The 21,466-nt window shown below is 35.4% G+C and overlaps 1 protein-coding gene across 2 annotated transcripts in view; it reads left to right on the top strand.

Annotated features, from left to right (window-relative positions):
* Nucleotides 1-21,466, top strand: part of LOC6050340 (maternal protein pumilio) — a 236,149-nt gene that overhangs the window by 34,112 nt on the left and 180,571 nt on the right. For both annotated transcript variants that reach the window (XM_038262706.1, XM_038262705.1), the window contains exons 4-7: nucleotides 4,996-5,196; nucleotides 5,271-5,807; nucleotides 11,888-12,129; nucleotides 12,194-12,329. In XM_038262706.1, the coding sequence (XP_038118634.1) occupies nucleotides 5,023-5,196; nucleotides 5,271-5,807; nucleotides 11,888-12,129; nucleotides 12,194-12,329 (1,089 nt within the window). In that variant the 5' untranslated portion in view covers nucleotides 4,996-5,022. The remainder of the gene's footprint in view (nucleotides 1-4,995; nucleotides 5,197-5,270; nucleotides 5,808-11,887; nucleotides 12,130-12,193; nucleotides 12,330-21,466) is intronic.

Genomic DNA, 21,466 nt, shown 5'->3' with positions numbered 1-21,466 from the left:
GGGTTTGTCCTCCGGACCCCCTGAGACCGCTCGTGGTACCCCCAGGGGTATATGTACCCCAGGTTGAGAATCGCTGGTAGAGGAAACATTTTGCTTTATTAAAAAAAATCGCCTTGTAAAAATATAATAGGATACAAAAAACATCCATAACCAAGAAGCATGAGTCTACTACACAAATTCAAACATAGTTTTCGCGAATTCTTAATTTATAATAGAGCAGTTCTCTAGGATTTCGGTCATTCGATTTTTTTTGTATTTTTTAATCCGACTGAAACTTTTTTGGTGCCTTCGGTATGCCCAAAGAAGCCATTTTGCATCATTAGTTTGTCCATATAATTTTCCATACAAATTTGGCAGCTGTCCATACAAAAATGATGTATGAAAATTCAAAAATCTGTATCTTTTGAAGGAATTTTTTGATCGATTTGGTGTCTTCGGCAAAGTTGTAGGTATGGATACGGACTACACTAGAAAAATATAATACACGGTAAAAAAAATTTGGTGATTTTTTTATTTAACTTTTTGTCACTAAAACTTGATTTACAAAAAAACACTATTTTTAATTTTTTTTATTTTTTGATATGTTTTAGAGGACATAAAATGCCAACTTTTCAGAAATTTCCAGGTTGTGCAAAAAATCATTGACCGAGTTATGAATTTTTAATCAATACTGATTTTTCAAAAATCGAAATTTTGGTCGTAAAATTTTCAACTTCATTTTCGATGTAAAATTAAATTTGCAATCAAAAGTACTTTAGTGAAATTTTGATAAAGTGCACCGTTTTCAAGTTATAGCCATATTTAAGTGACTTTTTGAAAATAGTCGCAGTTTTCATTTTTAAAATTAGTGCACATGTTTGCCCAGTTTTGAAAAAATATTTTGAAAAGCTGAGAAAATTCTCTATATTTTGCTTATTCGGACTTTGTTGATACGACCTTTAGTTGCTGAGATATTGCAATGCAAAGGTTTAAAAACAGGAAAATTGATGATTTCTAAGTCTCACCCAAACAACCCACCATTTTCTATCGTCAATATCTTAGCAACTAATGGTCCGATTTTCAATGTTAATATATGAAACATTTGTAAAATTTTCCGATCTTTTCGAAAAAAATATTTTCAAAATTTTCAAATCAAGACTAACATTTCAAAAAGGCCAAACATTCAATATTACGCCCTTTTAAAATGTTAGTCTTGATTTGAAAATTTTGAAAATATTTTTTCGAAAATATCGGAAAATTTCACAATTGTTTCATATATTAACATTGAAAATCGGACCATTAGTTGCTGAGATATTGACGATAGAAAATGGTGGGTTGTTTGGGTGAAACTTAGAAAACATCAATTTTCCTGTTTTTAAACCTTTGCATTGCAATATCTCAGCAACTAAAGGTCGTATCAACAAAGTCCGAATAAGCAAAATATAGAGAATTTTCTCAGCTTTTCAAAAATATTTTTTCAAAACTGGGCAAACATGTGCACTAATTTTAAAAATAAAAACTGCGACTATTTTCAAAAAGTCACTTAAATATGGCTATAACTTGAAAACGGTGCACTTTATCAAAATTTCACTAAAGTACTTTTGATTGCAAATTTGATTTTACATCGAAAAATGAAGTTGAAAATTTTACGACCAAAATTTCGATTTTTGAAAAATCAGTATTGATTAAAAATTCATAACTCGGTCAATGATTTTTGCACAACCTGAAATTTCTGAAAAGTTGGCATTTTATGTCCTCTAAAACATATCAAAAATAAAAAATTAAAAATAGTGTTTTTTGTAAATCAAGTTTTAGTGATAAAGTTAAATAAAAAATCACCAAATTTTTTTACCGTGTATTATTTTTCCAGTGTAGTCCGTATCCATACCTACAACTTTGCCGAAGACACCAAATCGATCAAAAATTCCTTCAAAAGATACAGATTTTTGAATTTTCATACATCATTTTTGTATGGACAGCTGCCAAATTTGTATGGAAAATTATATGGACAAACTAATGATGCAAAATGGCTTATTTGGGCATACCGAAGGCACCAAAAAAGTTTCAGTCGGATTAAAAAATACAAAAATTAAAATTGAAGAAAAAAGACCGATTTCGTAGAGAATTGCTCAATAACAGGAATAACATTCTAATTGAGAAAAGAACATATTGAATAAATTAAAGAGGCTTTTGTAAAATTTTAACTAGACTTAAAATATTTTCCCGGTATGTCAGTCGAATTCCCGAGTTTTTCCCGGTTTTCTCCCGGCGGATAAAAATCCCGGTTTTTTCCCGGTTTTCCCGGTTTTTTCCCGAGGTGGCCACCCTGTGATACGTACGACTCTTAGTTGCTCAGATATTGCCATGCAAGTGACCAAGACTAACATTTTAACAGGGCGTAATACTGAATGTTTTGTCCTTTTGAAATGTTAGTCTTGATTTATTTTTTTTTGAAAATATTGTTTTCGAAAAGATCGGAAAAATTTCACGAATGTTTCATTTTTTAACATTGAAAATGGGACCATTAATTGCTGAGATATCGACATTAGAAAAGGGTGGGTTATTTGGGTCAGACTTAGAAAACATCAATTTTCCTGTTTTTAAACCTTTGCATGGCAATATCTCAGCAACTAAGGATCGTATTAACAAAGTCCAAAAAAGCAAAATATAGAGAATTTTCTCAACTTTTCAAAAATATTTTTTCAAAAGTGGGCAAACAACTGCACTAATTAAAAAAAACTGCGGATATTTTCAAAAAAGTTACCTAAAAATGGCTTTTTAAATTGAAAACAGTGCAGTTTATCAAAATTTCACTTGAGTACTTTTTGATTGCAAATTTGATTTTACATCGAAAAATGAAGTTGAAAAATGTTTGCGACCAATATGTCGATTTAAAAAAAACAGTGTTGATCGAAAAATTCATAACTCGCTCAAAGATTTTTTGCACAATCTGGAAATTTTTGAAAAGTTGGCATTTGATGTCCTCTAAAACATATAAAAAAAATAGTGTTTTGTTGCAAATCAAGTTTTAGTGACAAAAAGTTAAGTAAAAAGTCACCAAGAAAAATTTTACCGTGTATCATTTCTTTCATACCTACAACTTTGCAGAAGACATCAAATCGATCAAAAAATTCCTTCAAATGATACAGATTTTTGAATTTTCATACATCATTTTTGTATGGACAGCTGTCAATTTTGTATGGAAAATTATATGGACAAACTAATGATGCAAAATGGCTTCTTTGGGCATACCGAAGTTTCAGTCGGATTAAAAAATACAAAAATTAAAATTCAAAAAATAAAATACCGATTTCGTAGAGAATTGCTCATTAGGGTGTAATATGGTTGTATGGAAAAAAAGAAAGTTCTCCAAATTTAGCGAGCACAGCCACTTTTTAGTTCCTTTTGGGGTCCTAAACAACTCCCCAAAGTTTGGGAACGATTGTTTTAGTCCTCACTTTGCGCAAAGCGATTCAATTTTCCATATAACTTTGTATGAGAAAAACTATTTTTTTTGGATTTTGATATTTATAAAATCCACTTTTCACGCTGTACTAAAACCGGATTCATATTCGGATGCCTTGGAAGGTGCTCTACAACTTTCCCGAAGAGAGTATGGTGCTAACTTGCTCCTAAAAAAAGATACAGCGTGTTCAAAACTCGTCTAAAACGTGTTTTTTGCTCGAAAATCACGTTTTAGACGAGTTTTTAGGACGCTGTATCTTTTTTCACAGACAAACTAGCACCATACTCTCTTCGGGAAAGTTGTAGAGCACCTTTTAGAGCATCCGAATATGAATCCGGTATTAGTACAGCGTGAAACGTGGATTTTATAAATATTAAAATCCAAAAAAATGTTTTTTTTCATACAAATTTATATGGAAAATTGAATCGTTTTGCGCAAAGTGAGGACTAAACCAATCGTTCCCAAACTTTGGGGAGTTGTTCAGGACCCCAAAAGGAACTGAAAAATTGCTGTGCTGGAAAATCGATTTTGATATTACACCCTATTGCTCATATGCTTTGTATGTGCTTCTGTAAAAGTTGCCAGTGTCAGAGTCCAGTTGACGGTTCGACAAAGAACGATTTATTCAATCTTTTACAGTTAAGTAAACAGATTAGTACAGATTAGTTTAAACAACTCCTCTACTTGCTTGATCTCATCACTCCTCCTCAAGCTGCGTAGGTTGGGGAACTTATCAATTCCTTCCTTAACTTATTTATCTCCGCAAAAATTATTTTATGAATGCGATTCTTCATGTGGTTTGTCTGATATCATATCATGCTACTGAAGTTCAGTTTGCTGCCGAAGGGGAGAATAAATTGCTTCATGCAATCAACGCCAAAACAACACGCAGCATCCACAAGCCAAACCAGCTTTCAACGGGTTCCCAGAGCTAGGCTGCCGTTCTACGCATAATTGTCCCATGTTCAAAAAAGTGCAACTGAGAAAAACGCGATTGAAATTTTTCGACCGATTTCTGTGTTTCTACGCATAATTGTCCCGTGGGTTCCTTTTCGCCCTATGTGTCCCTAATCACCCCAGTTAGCAGTTTATCACCTTTGTTTGTGATTCTCTTGTTTTACAAAAGGTAAACAAGACATAATGTTTAGTAAAACTAATGATTCCGTGTAAGAAAATACTTGGTGGGACAATTATGCGTAGAAGTTTAACGATGGGACAAACAGACTTGGTGTTGTTTTTAATGAGTTTCCGAACAAAGTACCAGATTTTATGTGTTTTTCTTAAAGTACACATCAAACTAAACTTAAAAATGGCATAAAGTCAAAATCGACCAAAACTGACATGGGACAATTATGCGTAGAACGGCAGTAGGAAGGACTGAACTTGCTCGCGTTCCCCCGTTCGCGTTCTCACTGTATCTACCTACTGCACACAATCCTACAAGTCTAAAATGTTTCACTGGCCGTCGCGAGCTCATAATTTCTTATTTTATTAATCGAACTGTTTATGTTTTGGTTTCTTACTTGTTTTTTTTTTTCTCCACTTTTCAGTTGCAGCATCCACTCGAGCCCGAGGCGATGAAGCTGCTCGGCGGGCACGACGACGGGGGCGGACGGGGGGCGGCACCGATCCGGTCACAGGACGACGCCGCGGTCGGGTACGTGTTCCAGCGGCACCCGAACGAGACCGAGTTCAACCAGTTCGCCCAGAAGCAGTCCCGGTGGGCATCCGGCGATGACGCCATTATCGACGTGAGTACTACTGCCGATGTGCCTTCTGAGCGGCGATGCTAAGAAAAGTGTTTTTTTTTCTGTTACCTTCGCAGAACCAAGACAAGTGGAAGTACAACCCAACGCTGACGAACCACAGTACCGGAGGGTTGCTTCCGCCGCCGACCATCTCGTCCGTCACGAAGCACCAGGTCCACCAGCAGCACCAACAGCATCAGCACGCCAACGCCGTGGCCCAGCAGCAACAGCAACAACAGCAGCAGCAGCAACAGCAGCTTCAACAGCACCAGCAGCAACTCTCGATGATGAACCATCCGTCGCAGCAGCACCAGCAGCTGGCGAACCACCTGGCCAGCCACCACCAGAACCATCTCAACCAGACAATGCTCAACCACACGGCCGCGGCCGCCGCTGCCGCCGCCATGGGCAACGTGCCCACGATGCAGATGCAGATGCAGGGCGCGGCCGGCATGTACGACCACCTGCACCCGCCGAACGTGAACGTCAACGGGGTCGTCCAGAAGCCACCGGGGCCGCCCGGCCAGGAGCAGCTCGTGTATCTCGGGGGCGGCGCGCAGCAGTACGGCGTGCTGGCGCCCCAGAACCAGTACATTGCACGGAACAACGCCGCGGTGAGTGTGGGTTAACAATAGCAGCAGCAGCAGCAGCAGCAGTGACCTCAACCTGGTGGCTGGGTTGGGGTGAAAATTGGCCCCAGCGCACGGGCCCCCAATAGCGAACAGATTAATGTTTGATTGAGTTTGCTCTACTTTTGCTCTTCTACGATGGTGGGGAAGGGGGGCAACGATTGTGGTGGGGATGGGAGGTTCGAAAGCTGCAGACAGCTGCTGCGGCGGTGTTGTCCCCATTTTTGGGGGCCGCGCGGAATACGATACGATGACCGTGGGTTACCGTATTTTTTGGCAAAGGCTCCCTCGCTATCTGCAGTAGATGTTAAGCGCAGATCGTTGAAAATTCCAAATAAATAGCAGTCAACTATGCTGTAAGCGACCAATGCTCCTCATATTACCTGTTAAGCTCTTTAAATGTCTACTCCAAAGTGGGAAGCAGCAAACCCAGCCGGTCGCCACCCGGTTTGACGACTGGGTTCCCACCCCAGACGAATGTTGTCTCACCTGCTCTGTACGTACTCTGTGTGTGAGTACGCGCGGTTGACGACTCTTGGCCGGCCTTGACTGTGGTGCTTGCGCGCCGCTGTCCAGCTCTCATCGAGGTTTTTTTTCTTCTTTTTCTCTTGCCCCACGTTATGCGAGCTTCTTTTTTTTTGTACGTGTGCTTCCTTTTCTAGTCGCGTTCGTTCCAAGTTGTCTGTGCTCTAGCTGGGACTGTGAACTCCTTCGCAGCGACCTTCTCCGCTACAACTGTCTCGCGCCGAGTTGTTCTTGCTGGTGTCTTTGGCCATACATGGAGCATATCTAGCGGTAGCCGGTTCTGAGAAGACCTCCGTAATCGCATGCAACGCCTCAAATAATTAGGAATCGCTCGTTCTACTTTCACCCGACTTGTGCTGATCAACATCGCGTATTGCTGCTGCGCCGAACAGCGGCAATTATAAATTTGAAATTCAAATGCTAATTTAATTATTTTTTATTTTTGCGGAGACCACTCTTCCAGAACACGCCGACACTTGGCTGCTTGGCGGAGATTCTCCCCTTCTCCAATTTGGTGCGAATGAACGTGAGCTCTTTTTCCGGTTGCGGGATTGAAGAAATCCCCTGTAATTCAACCAATTCAATGTATCTAGCTGGCTGAAATATCGAACCCAAAGTAAATTTATGGGAATAATTCTCGTTTTTTCGCAGATCGAATTTTTAATTTTTTTTAGTTTTTGTCACAAATGTCAATGATGGCCATAAAAAATGGGTGTGCAAATGTATATCTTGAAAACTAATTTTCGGATCAGTTTGGTGCCTTCAGCAAACTGTTAACACTACAATTTTTGTTTTCATTGCACTTTTTATTGTTGGTTTCAAAAAAAAAATATGTTTTAATATTTTAAAATTAAAAGTTATAAGTTTTTCGAAGCCGGATCTCAGATATTTTGATGAAAATGCTGTCCGGATCTCTTATGCAACCAATCGTTGGATAGGTATTTAAAAGACCTTTCCAACGCGTCCAAAACATTGAAGATCTGACAACCCTATCAAAAGTTATAAGCACTTAAGTGTTATTTATGCACTTTTTGCATTTTGGATAGCACCCTTTAAATGTGAGGAAGGCGTCAACCACCTAAAGGTTGGTTAAGTAACGTTTTTTTATTATAATGGAAATAAAATAACTAATATTTATTACTAGATCTAACCCATTTGAAACTTCTTTGCATGTCCCTCAAAATTTCTTTTAAAACAATTTTATCCCTCGATCATTTTGCTTTGTTCTTGTTTGCTGACATTTGACTGCTTTTTAAATGCGCTTTAGCTGTAGCCAGTTATTGAGTACTGATTTATGTCAAGAAAGAAGCAAATTTAAAAAAAAATTATGATTCAGATATTTCTTGTTTTTTTTTTAATCCTTTAAAACATTTTTTTTTTGGTTTTTAAGTATTTTGACACAGTGTAAAACAAAAGAAAATTGAGGAGCGGCCGTGGCTGACTGGTTACGGTGTTCGCTTTGTAAGCGAATGGTTCTGGGTTCGATGCCCATCTGCTCCCAACGAGAAAGTTAAGAACACATAATTTTGAAATTGAACGAAAAATCAAAGTCGCTCGAGGCGGGGTTCGATCCCCCGTCCTTTGGATTGGTTAGCAAAAATGCTAACCACTAGGCCATGACGACTTGATGAGCGTGGACTGGAATTAGGAATACTGTTACAGAGAGCGAGTTATGGCGCTATAACCACGGCAAATAGTGTCCAGGGCATTCGTGGAAATACAATGTCCCATCCCAGAGGGTCCCGGAGTACCAAACCTTCTTAGCATGGTGCTCCCAACGAATACAACCAAAATCTCGGAGCGTATGGTGGTGTGTCCCCACGCTTCTTCCTCCTCTGTCGATTCAGAATTGTGTTGTTGTTCGAACACTCAGTGCTCAAACTCAACCCAATTACGAGTCATCTCTGCGATACGGCTTTACGCAGTAGGCCTGGCCGCTTTAACGCTTGTGATGTTTCAATGCATTTCAATGCAATGGCGCACTACAAATGTTAATAAATGACAAGAAGAGTGCTAGGCGTCATCTAACCTAAGGCACTCTCCAGGATCCCTTCGAAAGATTGGCTGCGCTAGGGTCTGATTAGATTAGATTAGACAGTGTAAAACAAAAGAAAATTGTGGATTTTTTTTTTCTCTCAGCTATTTGAACATATTTTTCGCAGAGATGATCAAGAATAGACTCTATTTTTAAATTTGAAAAAGATTTAACATAACTTGAAAGCAGCGGTGCTTTGCATCAAATAGTCACAAAAGCCCTCTCAAAAATGATTTTTGAAAAAAAAACGTTTTCCTAACTTTTCAAAAATCACTGTTTGTTAAAAAAATCTTGTTCCACATGCACTAACTTGAAAGTTGGAAATTTTTTGTCCATTAAACCATATGAAAATAGGGCCAAAGTCTCGCAAAATTATGTTTTTGTTGATAAAAATGAAATGAACCCATGTTTTTTTTCTGAAAAGTCCTACACCATTGCTAAAGAAACTAAATCGATCAAACCCTGCTCAAGGAGGAAATAGACTTTGACAAACAAACAATTTCACACTTTTTAACAGTTTGCCTGCATTTGTTTGCAGAAACGTCAGTCTGCATACATTTTGCTTTGCTTGCGAGGTTGGCAAACTGTCAAACACGAAAAAGTTTGCGAGTGTGTCTGTCATAGTCCAGTACCTCCTTCACTTTTGGACACTTTTTTGTAAACAAGCTAAACAGTGCTTGAAAATATTTGTTTAAGACTGTAACAGAATCGGAGACTAACATTTCAAAAGGGCATATAAGCTCTGTAAACGAAGAGCGTGTCCCACTCACTCAAATTGTGGGGTGAATAGAGCGTAAAATTTTCCGTTTCCCGGGAACTTTCTAATCATTCCGGGAATTCCCTCAATTCAAGTTGAAGTAGTTATTGTCTTAACTTGATGTAAAGTGGAACATTTTTTGAAAATGTGCTAAAATTATAAATATTTGAAAGAACTGAATAACAATTTAGGTAAGGTTTTTACATATTTTTTTCGTTTTAATTATTTTGCCCCTTCCTGCCAAAGCAAAATTAAGATTTTTTAGTGTTTGTGTTTACTTCTATCAAATTGAATGACAATTGACAGACAAACGTTCAATATTTTGCCTTTTTGAAATGTTATGCTTGATTTTTTTTTAAATTATTGTTTTTGAAAAAATCGGAAAATTTCTCAAATGTTTCATAATTCAACATTGAAAATCGAACCATTAGTTGCGACGTTAGATAATGGTGAGTTTTTGGGTGAGACATAGAAAACATAAATTTTCCTGTTTTTAAACCTTTACATGGCAATATCTCAAAACCTAAAGGTCGTATCAATAAAGCAAAATATAGAGAATTTTCTCAGCCTTTCAAAATTTTTTTTTCAAAGGTAAACACTAATTTTAAAAATATGATAAACTGCAGCTATTTTCAAAAAAAAAAAAAAAAAAAAAACCCCAAAAATGGCTATAACTTGAAAACGGTGCACTTTATCAAAATTTCACTAAAATACTTTTTGATTGCAAATTCGACTTTACATGAAAAATGAAGTTGAAAAATTTGTGCGACCAATATTTCGATTTATTGAAAAAAAATCAGTATTGATTCGAAAAATCATAACTCGGTCAAAAATTTTTCGCCCGTTCTGGAAATATCTGAAAAGTTGGCATTTGATGTCCCCTAAAACATATCAGAACATTAAAAATAATTGAAAATAGTGTTTTTTTTTGCAAATCAAGTTTTAGTGACAAAAAGTGTGATTAAATCCCTACCTACAACTTTGCCGAAGACACCAAATCGATCAAAAAAATCCTTCAAAGGATACAGATTTTTGAATTTTCATATATCTTTTTTGTATGGACAGCTGCCAATCAGTATGGAAAATTGTATGGACAAACAAATGCGGCAAAATGTCTTCTTTGGGCATACCGAAGGCACCAAAAAAGTTTCAGACGGATTAAAAAATATAAAAATTAAAATTAAAGAAAAACCGATTTCGTAGAGAATTGCTCATGTTGCATTTTTGTATAGAAAAATCAAATTTTCAAAAAGAAAAAAATGCTCGTTTTTGGAAAAATTGCTAGCTACTGAATAATTTGAACGCTTATTATAATAGTGGGGGCTATCCATAAACCACATGAACTTTTGGAATCGAGGTGTTGCTTGAAATTTACAAAAAAAGTGCTTTATGGATGGTTCCGTGACAATTGGGTCCTAAAATGAAGCTTAGATTGCTGATATTATTGTTTACAGCGATAAAGCTTATTTTTCTGAGTACAATGATCCTTTGTACGACCACAAAGAATTTAAAATGGATTTTTAAATAAATTTTGAAAAATTAACCTCGCGGTTCTTCTTCACAGAAAAGCTCCTACTTGACAGCTCGTTCCAAGGGGACCATAGTTGATCCATCAAAAAAATGTTGTCTTGTATTTGTTTTTGCATTAAAATGAAAAAAAAAAAGTGATCAGAAATGGGTTTAAATCGTGTTTTTTACCGTTGTACATAAAAATTGACATAGGGCTTTAGTACCCAATTCACTTCTCAAAAAATCGCTTCAGGATATCGTGGAGAATTTCCCTTGTCCTCTAAAAAAGTCTCCAAGCGAAGCTAAGTTAAACCAGATTTTGAACACATTCAATTCAACAAAGCTTGGTTTAGTAATTTGGCCGATTTACTTAACTTAATTAAAAAAAGCTAACCAGCTCTGGTAGTCATTCTTATCAAAACAATAACCGTAATTAGGGGTGACATTGGGACAAATTTTAGCATTTTTGTATGACCCAATGTCACCCCTGATGACGGAACCAAAATTGAAAAATTTACATGGTTTTTGGAATAAAGTCTTTTGTTTGTTATGCAGGAGTTTTAAATAAATCTGAAAATTCTATTTAAGCGCTCTCATATTTGGACAGCGTTGCCAAAACTTTAAAATATTTTCAGTTCATCTATGAGATTCAAAAACGGGTCAAAATCAGTTCAATGCTGCTTGCACTTGTTGATCGTTGACGTAGTTATTTAAAAAAAATCATGTTTTGAATAAATCGTAACCTTTCCCTCAATGGGAAAGGCAAAATTTGAGAATCGTAGAATTGCAGCAAAAAGACCAGAAATTGTATAAAGTAAGGCATTGGTATTGCTCACCACAAGCTAATTACACCACCGATCAACCGGTAGAAGAGACTGTTCTACCTTGAGACGGTAGATGGTCTGTCATGGTCCCTCGCCATTACCATTACTGCTCAAATTCTCACGCCACCGATCTCTTGAAAATCATCTTCCATTGTCCATTGGTCCATTGGTCGCCTGCAGAGCGTTTTGTTTCACGGGCTTCGCCGGCCGGTAATTATTGATCACCGGCAGAAAACTTTTCTTTCCGCCTTTGGCTCTCTTTTCCTCTCTGTTTCATCTTCCATCCTTGAATGCAAAATTGGTCACTGCCGCAGCTGCTTTCCCCTTTTGTCGATGACGTCAAATGTAGGGGAAAAAAGGGGGATTGTCACCACACATGCTCAATAACTATTGTTTTGTTTGGTGTCTTCCACAGATCAACACGTCGGCCACGAAGAAGCTGTGGGAGAAGGGCGGTGGTAGCAGCAACGACGTCAAGGTGGCCACCGGAGCGGGCGCGACCGGGCCGCTGGCACCGCTCCAGCTGCACGGCAGCACCGACCACCAGGTGTGGCGCGACTCGACGTGGTCCACGCAGGGCGACGCGATCCTGGCCTCCCGGCGCATCTTCCCGCACGCACCGGACACGAACCCGACCGGGTCGACGGGGATTTTGAGGTGAGTTCAAGGCAAACACTCTTAGTAACATCAAAATATCTAAATTTGTTTACTTCTTTTTTAGCCCACGAGACTCGACGGGTGGCCTCGGCGTCAAGATGGTCGAGTACGTACTGGGCGGATCGCCCACGAACAAGGAGAGCCCGCTTGCTAGCCTAGAACCTCGATTTAAGGGATTGAAATTCGATGATAATGACAAGGTGAGGAACGTTGGACTTTGCCAAGTTTGTTGGATGAGGTTTTATCTATTATACATACTTGATGAGATTAAATTAAATTATTTAATAAATATAAATGCATCGTTTTATCAGATCTGGTCGAATAGAACTTAAACTTGAAGAAGTGTTACTCTATCAACGACCATTTCCAGCATTTTTTGCTATTCAAATCAGTTTATTTTCTTCGGAAGCTCCAGGTCATGTAAAATCTTACGTAGGATTTTGCTTATTCTGATCATTGTCCAGGATTTCGTTTTGCTAAAAAGTCGAACAGCAAAAAACATTTATCTGTAAAGAGTAAAATGTCAAAAAATATTTTAACATCTAAACTAACAACCATAAAAAGTTGCCATGCTCGTTGGACTCATTAGATGCGGATAAACCTTTAAAAAATACTGTTCACCTTCAGATTCGGTTTAAAAATGTACAATTGGGAAATTCACTTTTTTTCTGCCGATTTGCGCTTTCTGTCATTTAAGGCGAAACGGGAGCTAGAACCAAATTTTGTCGTGATTTGGCGCATCTAACTTTTTGATTTTTTAAAAATCGATTTCAACGAATTTCAAAAAACCATGACCATCACAATGTTGCCCATATTCTAACGGATCACTGTAAAAAAAATCAAGTCTCTAAGTCAAAATATGAACAACTAGTTTAGTTTTTCAGTTAAACTCACGATTTTTATACTTCTCCATACGATTCCCATGGACTTTGGTGAAAATCAGAGGAGCGCAATTCCACCCAAGTTTTTGGTAATATATTCCATTATTCAGCTATATTTTTATATACCGTTAGATTCGTTAGAATGTAACGAACACGGTGGTATATATAAATCAATAGTTCACTAACTTTTATAACACACTTTTTGATTACCAAAAAAATAATCAAATATTTGCTTCTCGCGCAACGCAACGGGCAACGAATCAAAGGAGAAACCTCAGAGACAAAAACTCCCGTGTGCCGTGGCGAGGCGCGTGGATTGTGCTGGCCGCACGCACACACTCTCATGGCGCGCAAGCACTTATTTTGAATTCATTCCTTGATGTGTTTGATTTTGAAATTATATTTTTTTTATTTGGGGATATTGCGAGGTTCTGATATTTTTAATTACTACTTTTAATTATTACTAATTTTATTTACTAATTTATTATTGCTTCATTCCTTTGTATCTAAACAGAGTATAATTAACAAATACAAATCAGGACTGAAAATATCAACATTCAAATGAATAGAATGTGATTATTATTTTAGTTAGACCAACTAAAGAATTGAAATTGGACTTTATCAAAGTCTTTGTTATTTTGAATAAAAAAAAAACAGTTGAAAATTTTCTTGGCTAAAAAGGCTAGTATGAATTTCAATGAATGAATTGGTTTTGTAAATTCTCAAATTTTCATAGAATATTGTATGTTTTTGAACGAACCAAAATTTTGAATGCATGTTCACTTCATTGGTTTTTTAACACTGGAACGCCCAACGCATGTCCAACTTACACGGACGCCCAAGACTCCCAAAAAAGTTGGAACGGTAACTTCAACTCGCTGGTTCTCTGGCATAACTCAACCAATCGAGACGGTTCTTGTTTCCAGGGATTTGTAAGAATGTCTAGATAATCCTAAAATTTTGCAGAACTTGATTTGAACAAATCTGTTATTTCTGCGACCGAAAACATCGTTCCAACTTTTTCAAAAAGACTGCCTCCGCGGAATTTTTGGCGATTTTTTTACACGCGAAAAAAAAGTTGGAACGATGTTTTTGATCGCAAAAATTACAGATTTGATCAAATTGAGTTCTGTAAAGTTCTAGGATCATCTAGACATCCTAACAAATCACTGGAAAAAAGAATCATCTTGATTGGGTGAGTTATGCCCGAGAACCATTGAATTGAAGTTACCGTTCCAACTTTTTTGAAGCCTTGGGCGTTGGAATGTTAAAGAGAAAATGCATACAAAATTTCGCTTCATTAAAATAAACAATATTTTTTGAAAATTTTAATGTATTACAAAAAAAATCTAAAGTAAAAATGCATACAAAAAATCGCATCGGTATAAAAACGATATTCTGAGAAAATTTGAATATTTTACAAAATGAAACAATAATAAAGTGAAAAAAAAATTCGCTGCGTTTGAACTCATATTTCAAATTATAAAAAATATAATATTTTCAAAAAAATACGGTATTTTGGGATAATTTTTATATTTTTCGAAAAACGAACTCTAATAAAGTGAAATTGCATACAAAGTTTCGCTACATTTAAAAAATACAATATTCTGTGAAAACTTGAATTTTGTTCAAAAATGCCCCAATAAAGTGAAAATGCTTACACAATTTTGCTTCCTTCAAAAAAAAAAAAAAACAATAATTTCATTATTTCTCAAAAAAAACTCTAATAAAGTTAAAATGCAAACAAAATTTCGTTCATTGAAAAATACAATATAAATATTGCTTTGTAAAAAAATGTGAATGGGCGAATTTGGTCCAAGGATGTACACAAAAATAAATACTAAAACACTCAAATTTGCACAGAATAATGTAATTTTTCATTTTTTAGAGTTTTATTCTGTAAAATACTCAACTTTTCACAATTTTTGTATGCATTTTCACTTTATAAGCGTTTATTGTTTTGTTAATACCGTAAAACGGGGTGACTTTGATAGGTTTGCAATGAAGAGAAAATGAAGAGTACAATTAAAATACGTACGGAATGGTTCAGAATCATACTGACCATGGTAGAGAAGTGTTCAAAGTACCTCAAGAAGAACTTTGCATAAAATTTTGAAATGTTTAAAAAGTACACCCAAAGGAAAAATATATCTCAAAATCTGCAACAGTGGATTTGCTGCAGAAAATGTCACATTTTATAACATTTTTTGCAGCAAGCCCGTAAATCATTTTTGCCCGCGTGTAAACATTTCAGCGATCTGCAGTTCTCACCAACACATATAATGCTGGCCCGTTCCCGAGCAACACTCCAAAGAGAAGAATATGTTGGTGCTCTTTCACTCACTTTTCATCAAGCGTCCATGGCGTGGTGGTAGCGTGTCGGATCAATAACCAAGAAGTTGGTGGTTCAATCCTCGTTCTGTAAAGGGTTTTTTTGTGAAATACAACCGAAAAGCCGTCGGTAATGTCGATAATTGTCGGTAACGGGCAAAAATGTCATACCCCTATATTGCAAAAAATGCATGAGGAGAGTTTTCATGCAGATTCTGATATACTTTCATGCTGCCATGCATCACAATCATGCGACCGCCGTTTGGGTGTAAGTTAACTATAATTAAGAAAATATTGATGAAAGTCATTATTTTAAACTTCTCAAAGTGTCATGATTTTCTCAAAATCAAATCAAATCAAATTATTCGCTCTACATCATTGCCTTGGCGTTCTCGATTGCGAGATTCCTACTCGAAACTAGGTGTCCGAAGGCTTGATTGTTGAGGCAATTGCAAACCTCTTTTTACACCTAAGCTTCCATCCACCCCGGGATTCGAACTGACGACCTTTGGATTGAGAGTCCAACTGCCTACCAGCGACTCCACCGAGGCAGGACCCAGGGAGACAACTCCTACACCTGGACTGAGCTATCGACCTAACCTTTTTTTTTTTAGGTTAGTCCGGGACCAACATTTACTTCCCTTCCGACGGAAGGCGTGATCAGACAAATTTCGTCTCACAATTTGCCACCGGGACCTTCTGGGATCAAACCCAGGCCGACTGGGTGAAAGGCAACCACGCTTACCCCTACACCACGGTCCCGGCTCTCAATTTTCTCTGATTTTCTCAATGAACATGATTTTGAATCGGAAAACGGAATGCATTTTCGGGTTCTTTGGACAATTTTTCACTAGGAGAATGTTAAATAAGTTTGTAAATAATAAAAATTATGTATCCTTGAAACACAATTAAAAAAAAATCTCCAAATTTATATGCAATTTCAGTTAAACAAATTTCATGTAAAATGTGAAAACTTGTGATTCGTGCTTTGTATTCAGTTTAAAATGCAATATAAATCGATAATTTTATAAACAAAATTTTTTTTAACCAATTTCAGGCAAAATTCCTACTTTTCAACAATTTTATGTAAAACTTATTAGTATTTTGATAAAAAGCTTATAAAGTTAGTTGACTAAATATAAACATTGATTTTTTTTCATAAAAACTTTATCAGCTACATTTTTGATGGTACATTCAACGTACAAATATAGTTTGAACATCTTAAATATGATTTTAACAAGAAAAACTATGACTATCAAAGTCACCCCGGAATTTAAACTAAGTATTTTTTACGTAATTATTTTTCTAAACACTATTGAAAAAAACTTTTTTCCAAAATAGTGTATGGACTTTGTGTGGCCTACCCCAGTACATGTTTAAAAAAAAATAATCTTGAGAAAAACCTTACCTGTTGGAAAATATTTTAAAAACAAATTGAAATCCTATCAAAGTCACCCCGGTTTACGGTACTCAAATTCTCCTAGAATATTGTATGTGTATGTAAACGAAGAGAATTTTTGTATACATTTTCTATTAATTTTAGTTTTTTTTTGGAAAATACTCAAATTTTCAAAAAATATTGTTTTTCTTTGAACGATGCGAAATTTTGGACGAATGTTCACAAAATATTGTATTTTTGAAAGAACGAAATTTTGTATGCATTTTAACTTTATAAGAGTTTTTTTTTTTTGAGGAATATTCGAATTATTGTATTTTTTATGCATTTTCAATTCTGAGTAATTTGTATGCATTTTCACTTCATTCGAGTTTTTTTTTTTTGTAAAATACTCATATTGTATTTTATGAACGAAGCAAAATTGTGTATGCATTTTCACTTCATTGGTTTTTTTTGTAAAATACTCAAATTTTCTCGAAATATTGCATATTTTCAAACTTAGCGAAACTTTTTATGAAGTTTTACTTTATTAGAGTTTTTTAAACTCAATTTTTCACAAAATACCGCATTTTTTTTAAAAAATATTCTTATTTTCATAGTTTGCAATATGAGTTTAAACAAAGCGAAATTTTATTTGCATAAAAAATTTGGTTTCCTTTAAAAAATACAATATTTAGTGAAAATTTGATTATTTTCAAAATAAAGTACCCTAATGAAGAAAAAATGCATACAAAATTCCGCTTCGTTAAAAAAAAATATTTTGTGAAAATTTTAGTAGTTTACAAAAAAAAAACTCTCAGGTGAAAATGCATACAAAAAATCGCTTTGGTAAAAAAGCAATATTTTACGAAAATTTTAATATTTTACAAAATGAAACTATAATAAAGTGAAAATGCTCACGAAATTTCGCTGCGTTTGAACTCATATTTCAAATTATGAAAATAAGAATATTTTTAAAAATAAGGTATTTTGTGAAACAAATTGTACTATACGAAAAAAAACTCTTATAAAGAAAATGCATACAAAGTTTCACAAAATTTAAAAAATGCAATATTCTGTGAAAATTTAAGTATTGTTCAAAAATGCCCCAATAAAGTGAAAATGCATACATAATTTTGCTTCCCTCAAAAAAAATAATAATAATTTGAGTTTTTCTGAAAAAAAAACTACAAAATTTCAATCCTTGAAAAATACAATATAAATATCACTTCGTTAAAAAAATGTGAATGGTCGAATTTGGTCCAAGGATGTACACACAAAAATACTACTGCATTTTCACTTTATAAGCGTTTATTGTTTTGTAAAAACTCAAATTTTCATAGAATATTGTATGTTTTTAAACGAAGCGAAATTTTGTATGCATTTTCTCTTTATTAGAGTTTTTTTGGAAAATACTCAAATTTTCACAAAATATTATATTTTTTCGAACGAAGCGAAATTTTGTATGGATGTTCACGAAATATTGTATTTTTTAATGAACGAAATTTTGTATGCATTTTAACTTTATTGGAGTTTTTTTAAAAGAAATACTCAAATTATTGTATTTTTTGAAGAGAGCAAAATTTTGTATGCATTTTCACTTTATTGTGCCTTTTTGAAAAATACTAAATTTTTTACAGAATATTGTATTTTTGCCTTCCTCACGTTACTGAGGAAAGGCTATAAAATCACTCGAAAAATGAACTTCTCAATAAGACCTCCTAGACCCACCTTCATGTATACCTATCGACTCAGAATCAAATTCTGAGCAAATGTCTGTGTGTGTGGTGGGATGTTGATAAAAAAATTGTCACTCGATTATCTCGACATTGGCTGAACCGATTTTGTCCGTTTTGGCGTCATTCGATCCGTCTTGGGGTCCCATAAGTCGCTATTAAAAATTATGAAGTTTAGTTAAGTACTTCAAAAGTTATGCTTAAAAAACGATTTTAACAAAAGTCCGGAAGATTGTAAAAAGGGTGGTTTTTGTAAGAAAACCCGTCATGCTATACATTTTCAGAAAGGTATTTAAAAGACCTTTCCAACGCGTCCAAGACATTGAAGATCTGACAAATCTATCAAAAGTTATAAGCACTTAAGTGTTATTTATACGCTTTTTGGAGGCCGGATCTCAGATACGTTGATAAAAACGTTGTCCGGATCTCTCATGCGACCTATCATTGGATAGGTATTCAAAAGACCTTTCCAACGCGTCTAAAACATTGAAGATCTGACAACCCTATCAAAAGTTATAAGCACTTCAAAGTTATTTATGCACTGTTTGGAAGCCGGATCTCAGATATTTTGATGGAAACATTGTCCGGATCTCTCATGCGACCTATCGTAGAATGAGTATTCAAAAGATCTTTCTAACGCGTCCAAAACATTGAAGATCTGACAACCCTATCAAAAGTTATAAGCACTTAAGTGTTACGCACTTTGGCATTTTGGATAGCACCCTTTAAATGTGAGGAAGGCGCCAACCACCTGAGGGTGGATAAGTAACGTTTTTAAATCTAGCGAAACTTTGTATGCATTTTCACTTTATTAGAGTTATTGTTTCGTAAAATACAAAAAATTTCTCAAAATACCGTATTTTTGGAAAATATTAAAATTTTCATAATTTGAAATATGAGTTCAAACGCAGCGAAATTATGTGAGCAGTTTCGCTTTATTATATAATAAAGTTATATATGTATTATTAGCCGGGACCGTGGTGTAGGGGTAAGCGTGGTTGCCTTTCACCCAGTCGGCCTGGGTTCGATTCCAGAAGGTCCCGGTGGCAAATTTTGAGACGAGATTTGTCTGATCACGCCTTCCGTCGGATGGGGGAAGTAAATGTTGGCCCCGGTCTTACCTAAAGGGTTAGGTCGTTAGCTCAGTCCAGGTGTAGGAGTCGTCTCCCTGGGTCCTGCCTCGGTGGAGTCGCTGGTAGGCAGTTGGACTCACAATCCAAAGGTCATCAGTTCGAATCCCGGGGTGGATGGAAGCTAAGGTGTATAAAGAGGTTTGCAATTGCCTCAACAATCAAGCCTTCGGACACCTAGTTTCGAGTAGGAATCTCGCAATCGAGAACGCCAAGGCAATGCTGTAGAGCGAATTATTTGATTTTGATATGTATTAGAGTGTAAGGGTAATTCTCTGCCAACTCACACAGAAGTTGCCCCGACCCCTCTTCGATTTGCGTGAAACTATGTCCTAAGGGGTAACTTTTGTCCCTGAACACGAAAACGAGGTCCGTTTTTTGATATCTCGTGACGGAGGGGTCGTACGACCCCTTCCATATTTGAACATGCGAAAAAAGAGATGATTTTCAATCATTTGCAGCCTGAAACGGTGATGAGATAGAAATTTGGTGTCGAAGGGACTTTTATGAAAAATTAGACGCCCAATTTGATGGCGTACTCAAAATTCCGAAAAAAACGTATTTTTCATCGAAAAAAACACTGAAAAAGTTTTAAAAATTCTCCCATTTTCCGTTACTCGACTGTAAAAAAATATGGAACTTCTCATTTTATGGGAAATTTAATGTTCTTTTCGAATCTACATTGACTCAGAAGGGTCATTTTTTCATTTAGAACAAAAATTTTCATTTTGAAATTTCGTGTTTTTTCTAACTTTGCAGGGTTATCTTTTAGAGTGTAACAATGTTCTACAAAGTTGTTGAGCAGACAATTACAAAAATTTTGATATATAGACATAAAGGGGTTGCTTACAAACATCACGAGTTATCGCGATTTTACGAAAAAAAGTTGGTCGTCATCTATCATGGCTGTTCATGGTCACCCGCGACAGACACGGACGGTATTTTTCAATGAACGAAATTTGGTATGCATTTTATTTTTATTAGAGTTTTTTTTTAAGAAATACTGAAATTATTGTATTTTTTGAAGGAAGCAAAATTGTATAAGCGTTTTCACTTTATTGGGGCAATTTTGAACAATGCTCAAATTTTTACAGAATATTGTATTTTTTAAATGTAGCGAAACTTTGTATGCAATTTCACTTTATTAGAGTTAGTTTTTCGAAAAATACAAAATTATTCTCAAAATAACGTATTTTTTTGAAAATATTCTAATTTTTAAAATTTGAAATATGAGTTTTGTTAAATTTTGTGAGCATTTTCACTTTATTCTTGTTTCATTTTATAAAATATTCAAATTTTCTCAAAGCATCGTTTTTTTATCGAAGCGATATTTTGTATGTATTTTCACTTTAGATATTATATACAATATTCTATGAAAATTTGAGAATTTACAAAATAAGTTCATTCATTGAAATTCATACTAGCCTTTTTAGCCAAGAAAATTTTCAACTGTTTTTTTTTTATTCAAAATAACAAAGACTTTGATAAAGTCCAATTTCAATTCTTTAGTTGGTCTAACTAAAATAATAATCACATTCTATTCATTTGAATGTTGATATTTTCAGTCCTGATTTGTATTTGTTAATTATACTCTGTTTAGATACAAAGGAATGAAGCAATAATAAATTAGTAAATAAAATTAGTAATAATTAAAAGTAGTAATTAAAAATATCAGAACCTCGCAATATCCCCAAATAAAAAAAATATAATTTCAAAATCAAACACATCAAGGAATGAATTCAAAATAAGTGCTTGCGCGCCATGAGAGTGTGTGCGTGCGGCCAGCACAATCCACGCGCCTCGCCACGGCACACGGGAGTTTTTTGTCTCTGAGGTTTCTCCTTTGATTCGTTGCCCGTTGCGTTGCGCGAGAAGCAAATATTT

This window comes from Culex quinquefasciatus, chromosome 3 (assembly GCF_015732765.1).
Source record: "Culex quinquefasciatus strain JHB chromosome 3, VPISU_Cqui_1.0_pri_paternal, whole genome shotgun sequence".
NCBI lineage: Eukaryota > Metazoa > Arthropoda > Insecta > Diptera > Culicidae > Culex > Culex quinquefasciatus.
Note: the sequence above shows the minus strand (reverse complement) of the source record. Positions and strands in the feature narration are given on the sequence as shown.